We start from the raw sequence: 12,508 nt of genomic DNA, 5'->3' as shown, positions 1-12,508 counted from the left end.
CCCAGGACGGACTCCGAAACAACCTGTATACTCGGGGAAATGGCACCTGTTCACTGGCTGCTGACTTGCGTGTAGCCTGTGATTCGGTTCTCACTGGGGTGGGGTGCGCATGAACTGTGGACCAATAGCAGAAGCAGCGCAGAGGTAAGAGCAGTTCTAATTTTAGCCCCGGAAGAAACGAGTCAGCTAATTTTTCTTGTCTGCGCGGATGACACACACGGCAGTCCGTGCGGAGCTAATCCAGTTCGTCATCGAGAAGAGCGGGCTAGCGCGTCCGAGGCCTGGCGGTGGTCCAGAGAGCATAGCGCGTCTCTCCCTAGTGCTCTCTCTCTCTCTCTCTCTCTCTCTCTCTCTCTCTCTCTCCCGTGCTGTTAGCCAGAGTCTAGGGAAGTGTGTAGAGGGAGGGGGGATTTCAGTGCACTTCACGTACCAATATAGCGGCCGCTGGGGAACAAATGCATCAGCTGTACCTGTGTTGGAGGTCAAATCTGAACTCATATGTCATGTTATATATTATGAAGATTTGTTTTGGTCTTTTAATATATATAAACATATTAACCAGTAATTTTTTTATCTATTTTCCCTCCGAACAGCTTAACTACGTAATTCATATAAGCAGGCTAGAACAGCTGATACAAATATAAACAAACGTCCTCCATTTTGGTATGTGAAAATCAGAAGAAGAAAAATTGGAAGAAAAAAAAACTGAAGCACATGCTCCATCTTTATCCCTTCCTAATCTCTGCTATTAGCTCTGTACTAGTTTAGGTGTGCTCATAGAGTACATTAGTCTCAGACATAGCATTGTAATGCAATGCAAATTTGTTTAATGTATCGGGGAAAAACCATTTTTGTAAGGTAAAATATGGAATGATAATTGTGGAAATTAATTTCCGGATGTATTTCATTAATAACAATTTCCATTTTTATTTCTAAGGAGATGTAATTATAAGACGCCATCTTGGTTTCAGCTTTTTGTTGACATTTTGTTTATTTAATTTTAAGAAGTTTGGCTCTTTTCAACATTGCACATACTTTTATGGAATGGCTTGTTATTGATAGTGACTTGACTGTGACAAACAGTTTCTCCTGAATTGGTAATTTCTGTCAGAATGACTGTATTAAATAATATTGTCAACAGACACTATTTTATGGTCTTAAAAAAATCAAGAAATAAAATAATAAAACAAAAGATGTGTGTACTTATGTACGGGCTTCAGAAGTGTTACTTCTTTCAGATTTAAGACACCCAACTATTCTAGAAATGTATTTTAGCAAAAAAAAAAAAAATAATTAAATAAATACTCTCTATATATAAATATTTGATATCAATATAGACATGTATATAAAATTAATTATTTGTTTAGTAAAATAATTGATTTGTATTTTAATTAATAATGAAAATCAATAAATAACCTGTATGATATTTCAAATTTATTAATTTTTAATTATTTATTAATAATAATGCAATAATTTATAAAGCAAATCAATTATACATACAGGAACATAAGCTCACTTTTTTTTAAAGTTTGGGATTACTCTTAATTATGACTATTTTAGTTTCCCAAATATATTCCAGGGTAGCCTACAAATACCACCATGGCTAAGATAGTGCCAGTAGTATAGCCTACAAATACCACCATGGCTAATATAGTGCCAGTAGTATAGCCTACAAATACCACCATGGCTAAGATAGTGCCAGTAGTATAGTCTACAAATACCACCATGGACAAAATACTGCCAGTAGTATAGCCTACAAATACTTACTCTGCTGTTCTTGAATGTGTCTTTGATGAAATCCTCTTCACCTGAATTGATATTTGGGATCTCACGCGTAGAATGAAAAAAAATTGACGTCGGCAGAAGGTTTACCCCCCCCCCCCCCCTTTTCTCCTCCGAGAAGAGCCAGGGAGATAAAGCCGATTAGCATGCACGTGCCGGAGCGCTGAATTCATGCCGCGATATGAATTTTTAAACGAGGCATGGGGGAACCTCGCTAACACAGTCAGCTGCGAGGGAATCACGCCGGCTGATTGGATTACCGCCCGTCGCTTGTGGCGGCCGCAATTAGCGCGCTCCGAGGCGCAGCGGCGAGGCCAGTCACTCGCCGTCACTCGCCGTCACTCGCCGTCACTCGCCGTCACGCGCGTGATGTGACGTCACCCGGTTACAGGCGAGATCCCGGTCCCGCGCCCCACTCGGCGGCTGTCAGCGATCAGCGGTCATTGCAGCGCCCGGTAGGTTGGGCGCAGATTTCAAGTTACGTCGGCGCCCACTCGTGGAAAACATCGAGAATCGAGAATCGTTTTAAAATCAAGAATTATTGCTCGATTCGTGATTATCGGTGGCCAAATTCCCCAAACTAAAAAAAGGTATAGCATATTAGGTATATGTTTCTGGCTAGCTAAAAGTCACGTCGGCAGCCACACATTATAATTTCGAGCTCACAGTCTGTCAGTGCCGTAGAAAACAGAATCTGCGCCGTGCGAGCACAGAGCTACGTGGGGCAAACGCCGCACCCGGGGGCAGCCAGCGCAGAGAAGCGCAGACGAGCGCAGACGAGCGCAGACATCCTCCTGACCCACCTCGCAGACCGGACAGGTCACGTGGAGGTCGCTTCACTGTGTCGTCTCTCACGACGCTGCGGTTGCATGCCGGAGGAATCCGCGGATTCAACACGAGATGAGCTGGAATCCGATCTGTGTTACCTCCGCAGTAGCCATTGGGTTGGAGAGGGGTCGTTACCATAACGCCGAAATACCACAACGCCGAATGTCAAAATTGACCACAACGCCGACAGCTAGAAAACTGCTGTGTACCACAACGCCGAAATAACAACTGAATGAATATGTGTGTGTTTCTTAAATGTACCTTAACGCCGAAATACCACAATCAAACCTAACCTTACCTAACCTAACCTAGCTTAATATAACCTAAACTTACTTAACCTAGCCTATCCTAGCCTAACCTAACCTAGCCTAACCTAACCTAGTCTAACCTAACCTATTATAACTTAACCTAACCTTTGTGGCAGTCCTGCAATGACATATTTCGGTGTTAGTGTATTTCGGCGTTGTGGTAATTCGGCGTTGTGGTACACAGCAGTTTTCTAGCTGTCGGCGTTGTGGTCAATTTGGCATTTCGGCGTTGTGGTGCGTCCCCGTTGGGGCGTTGGAGAGTCCTGGGCAGTTCTGGTCGTTGAACCCGGCAGTCCGCAGACACGCACCAGTCAGCTGGCGGAAGGAATTTTTTTCTCTGGCGAGGAAAGGATGCGGGGGTGGATAAAAATAACCAGTGCTCACTCTTTAATACCACGACAGAAAGTGGCGTCACTTGGTCCTTTCGATTAAAAATATGAAAACAATTTATGTACACGATTTACGTCACCCTGCTGACGTCACCGACTGCGGCGCCGGACTGCTCGAAGGAGCGCGCCAGATGCCGTCGGCGGCCGCTGATTGGTTTGTTTGTGAGCGCAGCCCCGAGACCATGTGACCCGGCCGGGTGCTCGCGTGCTGTGCCTCCTGCGGCCACAGCGCAGACTGGGCGGACGTTTCCAAGACTGGGGCCAGGCAGGAAGGGTCCCTTACAACCATTACGCAATTTTTGAAGTGAAAACTTCTATAGGAAGGTTTGGATAGGAAGTAAATTCATGTAAGTCATCATCGAGGTGGTCACGTGACGTGTTAATCTTTTTTCCATTTCAAGTATAAAACTTAAGTTATTCTATTTTTAAAAATACAAGTTTTTATTTTATCTTTATTTTCCAAGGAAATTTTAACGTTATTGTGTGGTACATATTACGAGTATTGGATAATTTTTTAGTAGGTAGTTAAGTTGAGGTTATATATTTTTTTTTTTTTACGATGTAAATTTCTTCAAATGTCAGGTTGTTGATTTATTAGAGATGATGTTGATTATTTGCAGATTTAAGTTAATAATTTTTTTATTCTTTCAATGAAAGAACTTCATTTCTTCTAGTTTTAAAGTTATTATTGGTAGGGGCAAAATTTATGGGTTCGCCTCTCCGAAATGCTAGTGATATAATACCAAAATCATTTTCTTGCGTACATTTGACGTAGAAATGATTTCATATTACACATTTAAAAACAAAATTTTTAATTTTTCTCTTCTGTCGACAGTCCCAATGACTGACTTTTAGTTTTTTTTATATAATTTTTCTCTATAAAGAAAATTTACCGTCACACTTAAATAAAATCTCACTGAATAAAAAATACTTTTAGAACTCTAACCTTACAAGTACAATTTAAGTAATTATTTTGCTTGAAGAAACTGAATAATTCATATTCTGTTAGGAAGTTTAAATCTTAGCTGCTACGAATAAATAAAATCACCTTAGTGTAGCCACATTTGTTTATAAATAAAATTGTTTACTTACATGAGACTAGAGAGCATTAAAACTCACATAAAATACACACACACACATCCAGACACACCTAGGTACCACATAGGTATGGGGTTCTCTGATACACACAATACACAAGTTCTCCGCAATGGTTTTTTTTTTTTTTTTTTTTTTTTCCCCTTTCCATGGACCCACCTTCAGTGCCTCGAACATTCCAAAACTACGCAGTGAACGTGATGTGTATGTTATTTTTGGATAATTTATTTCCTAACGTGTATATTTATATTATTCCAGACATAATGGCATGTGTTAAAATATATATTAAAATGTATGATGTCATATTACTAAACCATGCTTTGATTTACATTTGCGATCAAAAATAAACATGATAAATTAGCACTGTATAATAATATAATTTGGTTGCCGCCGCAATATATTTTTTCACTACAGATACAGACCTGATAATTTTTTTTGTGTCAGGAAAAAAAATATATATATAATTTTCTTTTTAGTTTCTTCGAAGTAGCTTGTCGACAGCTAAAATATTTACTAATAAATGGTTTTATCAAGAATATTTAATTAATTAATTAATTTTTCTGTCAACGTAAAAATTTCGGAGGGTCTATCGCGAAAAATATTTTGCATGAGCCAAGGGCACAGACATGATAGTTTGTTATGGAGGAGGAGTGGGTTATACTGGAGGTAGTGAGTATTTGTGGTATTTTGTAAGACGAATGACGACTTGTAAGCAGCCATAAAAGAGTTCCAGTTGCGAAGTATATATGTAAATACTTGAGTGTTACGTAACACCGAATGGTCGTCTCGAAAGAAGAGCCGGGCTGAGCCGCAGTCTGAGGCGTGTCGAGCCGCCAGACGTGACGTCACGGAGGGCTGCCCGCCGCGAGGGGTGGTTCCCGATAGCGGGGGTGGTCGGCCGGTCAGCGCCCCCGTCACACAGGGCCCGCCTCGTCAGGGCGTACGTGTGTCGGCGAGGCGGGACTGGCTGGTGCTTCTGGGCGGTGTCGCCTCTGGACTGGCGCGCAGTCTTCTCCCAGTGCATTGAGCGGTGACCGTAACATTATACTGCGGAGAAATTAAGATAAAGGTGTGATGCAAGACCCTTAAGTGCTTCCAAGAATCTGTACCGGTTGCTTTTCGCCTAAAAATCCTCTCTGAAAAAGCGTTTTAGCCATTTTAACTCTTCTAAGAATACAGTTTATAAACTTAATCCGAAATGAAAAGTACTTTTCGGCCCTCAACAAACTCTTAAATGCTTTTCGTAAGCAGCCCCCCCTCGGATATCTTGAGTAGTTTTGAAATCGCGTTGTTTTATCCTGGAGCTTTGCATACCGTATGTGTGCCCGGGTGGGCGGGGGCCCTTAAGGGTGTGTGATTCATGGGTATTCAGTATTCAGGGGGAATATTCAAGGGTGATTGAGGGAAGTTCCAGGGGAACCAAGAACAGGCATCACACACGTCGCCTGGCGCATGGCAGTGCGAGGGAGCACGCAGATTGTGCCGACGATGTCTTGCAGCAAGACGCGAGTGAATAACGTCACTGCTTTGCGGCAGCTCTTTTGAGCAGCCGTTTGCCACGTAGGATTCGTGTGATTGGAATTTGTTGAAATTATTTTTTTATTCATCAAGTTCATGGGAGTGTCCTGTCATTCCTACTTTCTGTCTTGTTTCGCGACATTTCACAAAACAGCACGTACAGACCTCTGCAGTTTTCACCGGTTGAGTTCCGAGAATATGTATGCTCCATGGTGATGTGTGCTTTACCCCTCGACACCTGCAGGCGACAAGGACGCTTCTTGCAGCCGCGGGGGGGGGGGGGGGCACCGCCCTTCCAGGATTAAAAAAAAAACAAGCGACATAGTATCAGAAAATTACAGCAACTCAGCTACATAATGTTACAGAGAAATTCTTTTTTAAAGTATCACTGTAATCCTTAGTGGACTACAGTAATGTATTTTCTCCCCCTTACAGCCCGAAATGCCTTACACACAAAAGCGGCAGGAATGATAGTCTGTATCTGTTTTTCTAAGCATGTCTTTCATACGAACTAGACATGTGTGTTTCACGGGTTTAATAACATTAATACATTTATATATTTATGACTGGTTTGAACGAAATCATCAAACAATTGACTTAATGACAAAGTAATTTTAATTTTTTTTAAATGTTCAGTTTTCTTTTCTGAAGCAAAATCATTACTTAAATCTATATGTGCGAACGTTTGAGTTCCATAAGTATACTATTCCATGAGATTTAAGTGTGACATTTATTTTATTTTGTAATTCAGTCATGGGAAAAAAGTTACAAAAAAGATATAATGGATATACTGAACACCCTCCTTCACACATTCCTGCCGACATTTGCAAGACAGCCGCACAGTTCCGCGGACTGTATGTCTTGCTCTCGCGCGCGGATGAAGCGAGGCGAGCAGAACGCGATAAGGCTGCTGGGGAGCCGCGGGTGTGACGTCATGGCGCGGGATTTGGGGGGGGGGGGGGCGAGGTCGGAAGGATGAGGATATTTCGCAACAGGACCTGCTCTTCCGTTCCCTCGGCCGGGACCTCGAGGGGAGACGGGAGATGCTCTGAGGAAGACAGAGCAGCCTCACTGCAGGAGACTGCTACAGGGGGTTGGGCCAGCTTCCGTCCTACAAACAAACATTTTCTTTGCCCCACCAGTTTTGTTTCGCTACGAGAAATAAATAAAATATACAATAATTTGAACACCAAATACCGATGGCGTGTCTTTTCCGCTTTGAGATTTCGGGACTAGCTCTGTGTTTGAACACTGCAGCGTCTCTCTGTGTGTCGTGAATGGTTGAGTTCCTTCCAGGCCCATGTCTAGAGTGACAGCCATCCAGTGCGGAATGGCCGCACACAGGGGCGTAGCCAGGGGGGTTTTAGGGGTTCAAACCCCCCCCCCCTTAGCACCAAATATTTAATTAATTTCTTATTCATCACTCAAACAAATTTAATATTAAAAATTAATAAAAATTTTACCATTACAATATTTAAATTTAAGAACCAAAAACTGCTAAAATGGCCCTATTTTACACCTTAAAATCCTAATTTTCCCGGGGGAGGACCCCCGGACCCCCCGCTTTAATACGGGGGGGGGGGGGCATGCTTCTTAACATCCCCCATACACAAATCCTGGCTACGCCACTGGCCGCACAAGGCTATGGGTTCAGTCGGTGCCGGCATGCCTGGTTGTAGTCCGATGGACGGTCAGATTGTTCGCGGTGACGGCTGGGCGCTGATGCCGTGTGTTTGCTGCCCCGCAGGGACGGAGCCAGGCAACCTGCACGACAGCACGGACTCTTCGAGGACCAGCAAGCCCGTCATGCTGCCGGCGGGCTTCAGGTAACTGCCGCCTGGGTGCAGCACAGCCGCACCGCCGGGGTGGTTTATACCCGCCCCGGCTTCGCACGGGTGCTAAATACACTACAAAATGTCTTTATATACCGGCCCCAATCGCCACGTCCCTGCATTTTAAATCTGTAATATTTCCGAAAATATTCATTTAAATTACATGCTGTAAAGGGCCATATTGATCTATATTAAATGAAAAATGTATTTAAGTTACTTAATTGGATAAGGATTAATGCTGTATTACTTAAAATCGCTTCGTAAATAAGCCATTATTTCTCGTAAAAAGTAAAAGGATAAAAAATGGTTATTGTGGGTTATCCCTAAGAGATAGACATATACCATCGCGGACTTTTTTGTAGACCTTATTAATTTGTACAATAGTGTAGTTCATTATTCTGATCTATCTCGTAGGGTTCAGCCAGCGTTTGCAATGTAAGCGCAAAAAAAATGTGTTTATTCACGACATCACATTAGAAACCTCGACAATAAATTATCAATGTTTCTCAACTATATTATGCATGTATTATACATATGAACCTTCCTCTTGAATCACTCTATCTATTAAAAAAAACACATAAAATTCCGTTGCGCAGTTTTAAATATCTAAGCATACATAGGGACAGACAGACAGCGGGAAGCGACTTTGTTTTATACTATGTAGTGAAGTGATTTACTTGTATAGCGTAGTGTTGGACAACACATTCATGTGGGGGGACAGATGAACTGATTTATCTGCATTGGCGCGAATATGGAGGCTTCACAAGGGATGGTCCACCGTAAAGGTATGTTGGGGGGGGGGGGGTAGCCTGAGAGTTGTGCATATCATCTCTGAATACGTTGCTGGTATGTTGTATACTGCCCACATTTCGGCCTTCATGCATGGAAAAGCAAGAAACTTAAAAATATAAAACATAGTTTTGACATCAAACCCAATTCACAGTCACGATTTTGCAAGCGTAAGCGGGTGCCCTCAGAAAGGGACTTCTTAGTTCCGTGGACTGGGCCCACTCTTTCCCCCTCCAACTCTACCCGGGATTTACGCCCATCTGAAAAACAAAATATGATGCCACTACAAAAAATTATAAAAGCATTAGATTTGCTTGAGAGTATTTTTAATTAATACAGTCACGACTTTTAAGTTTTATGAAAACTATTTTACTCAAAAAAAATAGCCATAAATAGTTCTGGTTTGAAAATACCCTTAATAAAGTTGTGAAGTTCGATCGATAGAATTCAAAAATATCTGACATCAACTTTACTCAAACCTTAACATATTTATTGAAGATAAGTTCAAACCAGAACTGTACCTTTATTTTTTTGTAGTATAATAGTTAACCTAAGCCCGTAGCTGTGGTCTGGCAGACGACCAGGGGCAATACCACCCGCAGCGCACGGGGGTAATGCGGGGTGCATACTCAGCAGGGGTGTTACTCTGCGGGTTGCATACTCTGCATGGGTGCATACTGCATACTCAGTGGCTGTGATGGAGCAAATGCAGTGATTTTCCGGTTTATATTTGTGTTTGATTTTTTTATGATTCTTCTGAAGTATAGTTTTATTTCCATATCGTAAATGGGCTGTATTTCTATTGCATACGTGTTATAGTTTATCTGATCAGTTATAAAATACTTTTTTTTTAGTAAGTGAAGGTTAAAACACGAATTTGCCTTGGTATCATGTTATAAACTGTATTAGCTGCAGCCCAGGAAACGTTTAAGAATAACTTTGAATTTTGGTAGGCAAAGATGACTTCGAGAAATTGATTCAGAGTTTTAAATTAACCGGATAGCTTTATAATTTATTTGTATTAGGTATAATCATAAAATATTATAAATTATAATCTTTATATTGAGATTATACACATTCAAGGCAAACATATTAATTTTAATAATACTCGTACATTAAAAGTCGTTTAAAGTTTATATTATTAGTTCAATGCTGTCACATATGATGAAGGGAATATATAATTTAAATAAAGAGCGACTATATATTTAAATTTTTTAACGTAACTAATTTTACAGACTTTGTGGGTGTGAAGAATTAATCTGGTTACATACTTAGAAAGCGTATACAAAATGAATCACACACACACATTTTTTATATTAGTGTTCACATAGTTTCCTTTTCCTGTAGTTGTCCCTGTGCAGTCCACAGTCCCGTAGGGAACCATGCTAACGTGCGAGGCAAGTTCACTTTCTGCCACTCAGCATCCCTTCCGGGGTCTACCTCGTTAATGCATCCGGGTAGGACAGTACATACATACGTACCTTGTCATGACTAATCCCTCCTACAGTCTGGAACACAAGTTTTTGTTACGTTACATTATGTGCATTATGTGCCGTATAACAGATTTAGAGCGACGCGTGCAGAAACAAAGGCGTCTATGCTATGAGAAAGATGTTATTTATCGAGATATAAAATTTTTCCCTAGATGATACTTCACGACATCTACATATTAATGTCGTGCTGAATATCTTAAAACTCCCAGTGAATAGAATTTTCTTATGGTGCAAGAAATAAAACAGATAAGAAATATTTTAAAAAAATATTTTTTTAGCTTGGATACTGTCGTGCCAGTATTTTGATAACGCACTCCACGTGCGGACACGACTGCACGTGGTTCTGCGCCCCGCCCCGCGAGCAGGGCCGACCAATCACAGCGCGGCTCCGCTGGCCGGAGATAAGGTCACGTGGGTGGACCGAGCTCCGCCAGAAGGGGTGAGGAAGGGTGGGGGGAGAAAGCTAAACGCGGGGCTGAGAACTTCAATTAACGATGCCGGGGAATGATTGCCTTGTTGGCGTTAATTACGTCGGGGCGTCCGCTCTGGGGGTGTGGAGGGGGCCGGGGGTGAATAAGGACGCGCGAATTATCCTCCCTCTCTACCCTCCCCCTTCTGCCGGCACAGATCCCTCCCCCCTGGAAGTGCCAGACCTCGCGGGCTCTGCCGGCCGGAAGCTGCCGCGGAATGCGCGCCTCTTCGTGGCGTGGTTCGCTGAACTCAGGTAATGGCGGCTTCAGGGTGACTTTTCGGGAGGGGCTATCGCACAAAGAAAGGTCGTAGTTGCAAAAAATGAAAGTGGTCAGATATTGGCCTTGGAATATTATTTACAAATTACAGGTTTCAAATACATATCCTTAGTAGCTCCATGCAACTTTTGATCAGATAAAAGTTTAACATACGAAATTAAATATTTAAGTAAACATAAATATACACTAATCAATAAAATTGGTCTCGGGAGGGGCTATCGCCACCACCGCCCCCCCCCCCCCCCCCCCCCCGCCCCTTCTGGAGCCGCGCTTGAGTCTCAGGGCGCTTCTGCTCTCGACACTCTTTCAACAACATTTACTGTCGAAAATCAGGTCCAAAGCCGGGTGTTAGCATTCTTTAAGGTTTTTTGAAGTGAAAACTTCTTTAGCCGCGTTGAGAGATTTTCGGTATGGGCAAAACTTGTGGGTTCGCGTCACCGACATTCTAGTGACGCGTTGCGCCAGACTGGCCAGTCGCAGCGGCCTGTGTACATGTACACACATATATACACTAATACATTGTATATACTCGACTGTATCATGTGCGTGTTGGACTCTTATTTTTTTTGGATGGTGTAAAATCTTGTGAGTTCGCGTCACCGACATGCTGTAGTAGCAGTAAGTGAAGTTAATTTGACCACGTGAATGCATGACCTAGGTCTGACATCAGTGGTAAGTCATAGCTAGGTAATGAATTTTTACGTAATTTTGACATACCACTGACATCTGTTGTGACTAAAAAAATTATCTAAGGATAAATGATATCATGCTGACATCGTACTGATATAATACCAAAATCATTTTTTTACGTACATTTTACGTAGAAATGATGTCATATTACACATTTAAAAACAAAGTTTTAAGTTTTCACTTCTGTTGACAGTCCCCATGACTGGCTTTTTTTTTTCCTCCAATTTTATCGGAGCCGTTTCATTGTATAGTTTAATTTTTTTGCTCTACAAATTGAATGATTCGTTAGGCAACGTAGCTGCTTACGTGAGCAAATATCGCACTCATGGAAACGAGATCCTGAGGCGCAGAGAATCTGCAACTGTGACCCGCCATGTCTCATATTGACAACAACTGTAGCGCGTGATACCAACACAGACATTATCAACCTCAGTGATACCTTCCTCAGTTCCTTTTGCAAGTTAGTTGATTACGGTCTTCTGAGTCGTTAATAATGCAACGTCTTTTGCCAGTTGCTTGTAATACGCTGTCATGACCATTCATTTATTTGACGAGTTATTAACCTGATGCCATTGCACGGACAACCCTGAGCGCTCTTTCTTTATGCTCCTGCGTCTGAACATATTGTAAGCTGCTGCTTGCATTTCAAGTAAGTAAAGGCACAACTTTCGAAGCTGAACTTGTTTTGCTTTCACAGTCGTATTACTTTTTTAATGCTTCTTAACACCAGTTTTAAGTAATCATGGAGTCGCAAAACTAAATGAGCTCACATAATTTTTTTAACTTTTAAAATTTTATGGAGCACAAAGATATCTGTAAAAATCTTTGTTGTTTAAGTTTTAACTATCAAAAACCTTCGTTTTCATGCATCTTCCAAGTAATTGTTTCTAGCGATACAACATCGGGGCATGTTTGACGTCACACCAGAGCGGTCCGGGTTTGATTACCGGTGGAGTTAGGCCCTGGATCCCTCGCAACTGAGGCGTGGCGGGTTGTTTCGCGGTGCTCCAGTTTCTCCCGACCTGCATTCCGTCA

The 12,508-nt window shown here is 42.0% G+C and overlaps 1 protein-coding gene across 1 annotated transcript in view; it reads left to right on the top strand.

Annotated features, from left to right (window-relative positions):
- LOC134536281 (uncharacterized) overlaps positions 1-12,508 on the top strand; it is a 67,189-nt gene that overhangs the window by 37,460 nt on the left and 17,221 nt on the right. The window contains exon 2 of the mRNA XM_063376019.1: positions 7,668-7,746. Coding sequence (XP_063232089.1) covers positions 7,668-7,746 — 79 coding nt within the window. The remainder of the gene's footprint in view (positions 1-7,667; positions 7,747-12,508) is intronic.

Source organism: Bacillus rossius, chromosome 10 (genome assembly GCF_032445375.1).
Source record: "Bacillus rossius redtenbacheri isolate Brsri chromosome 10, Brsri_v3, whole genome shotgun sequence".
Taxonomy (NCBI): Eukaryota; Metazoa; Arthropoda; class Insecta; order Phasmatodea; family Bacillidae; genus Bacillus; species Bacillus rossius.
This window is presented reverse-complemented; position numbering and strand designations above follow the sequence as displayed.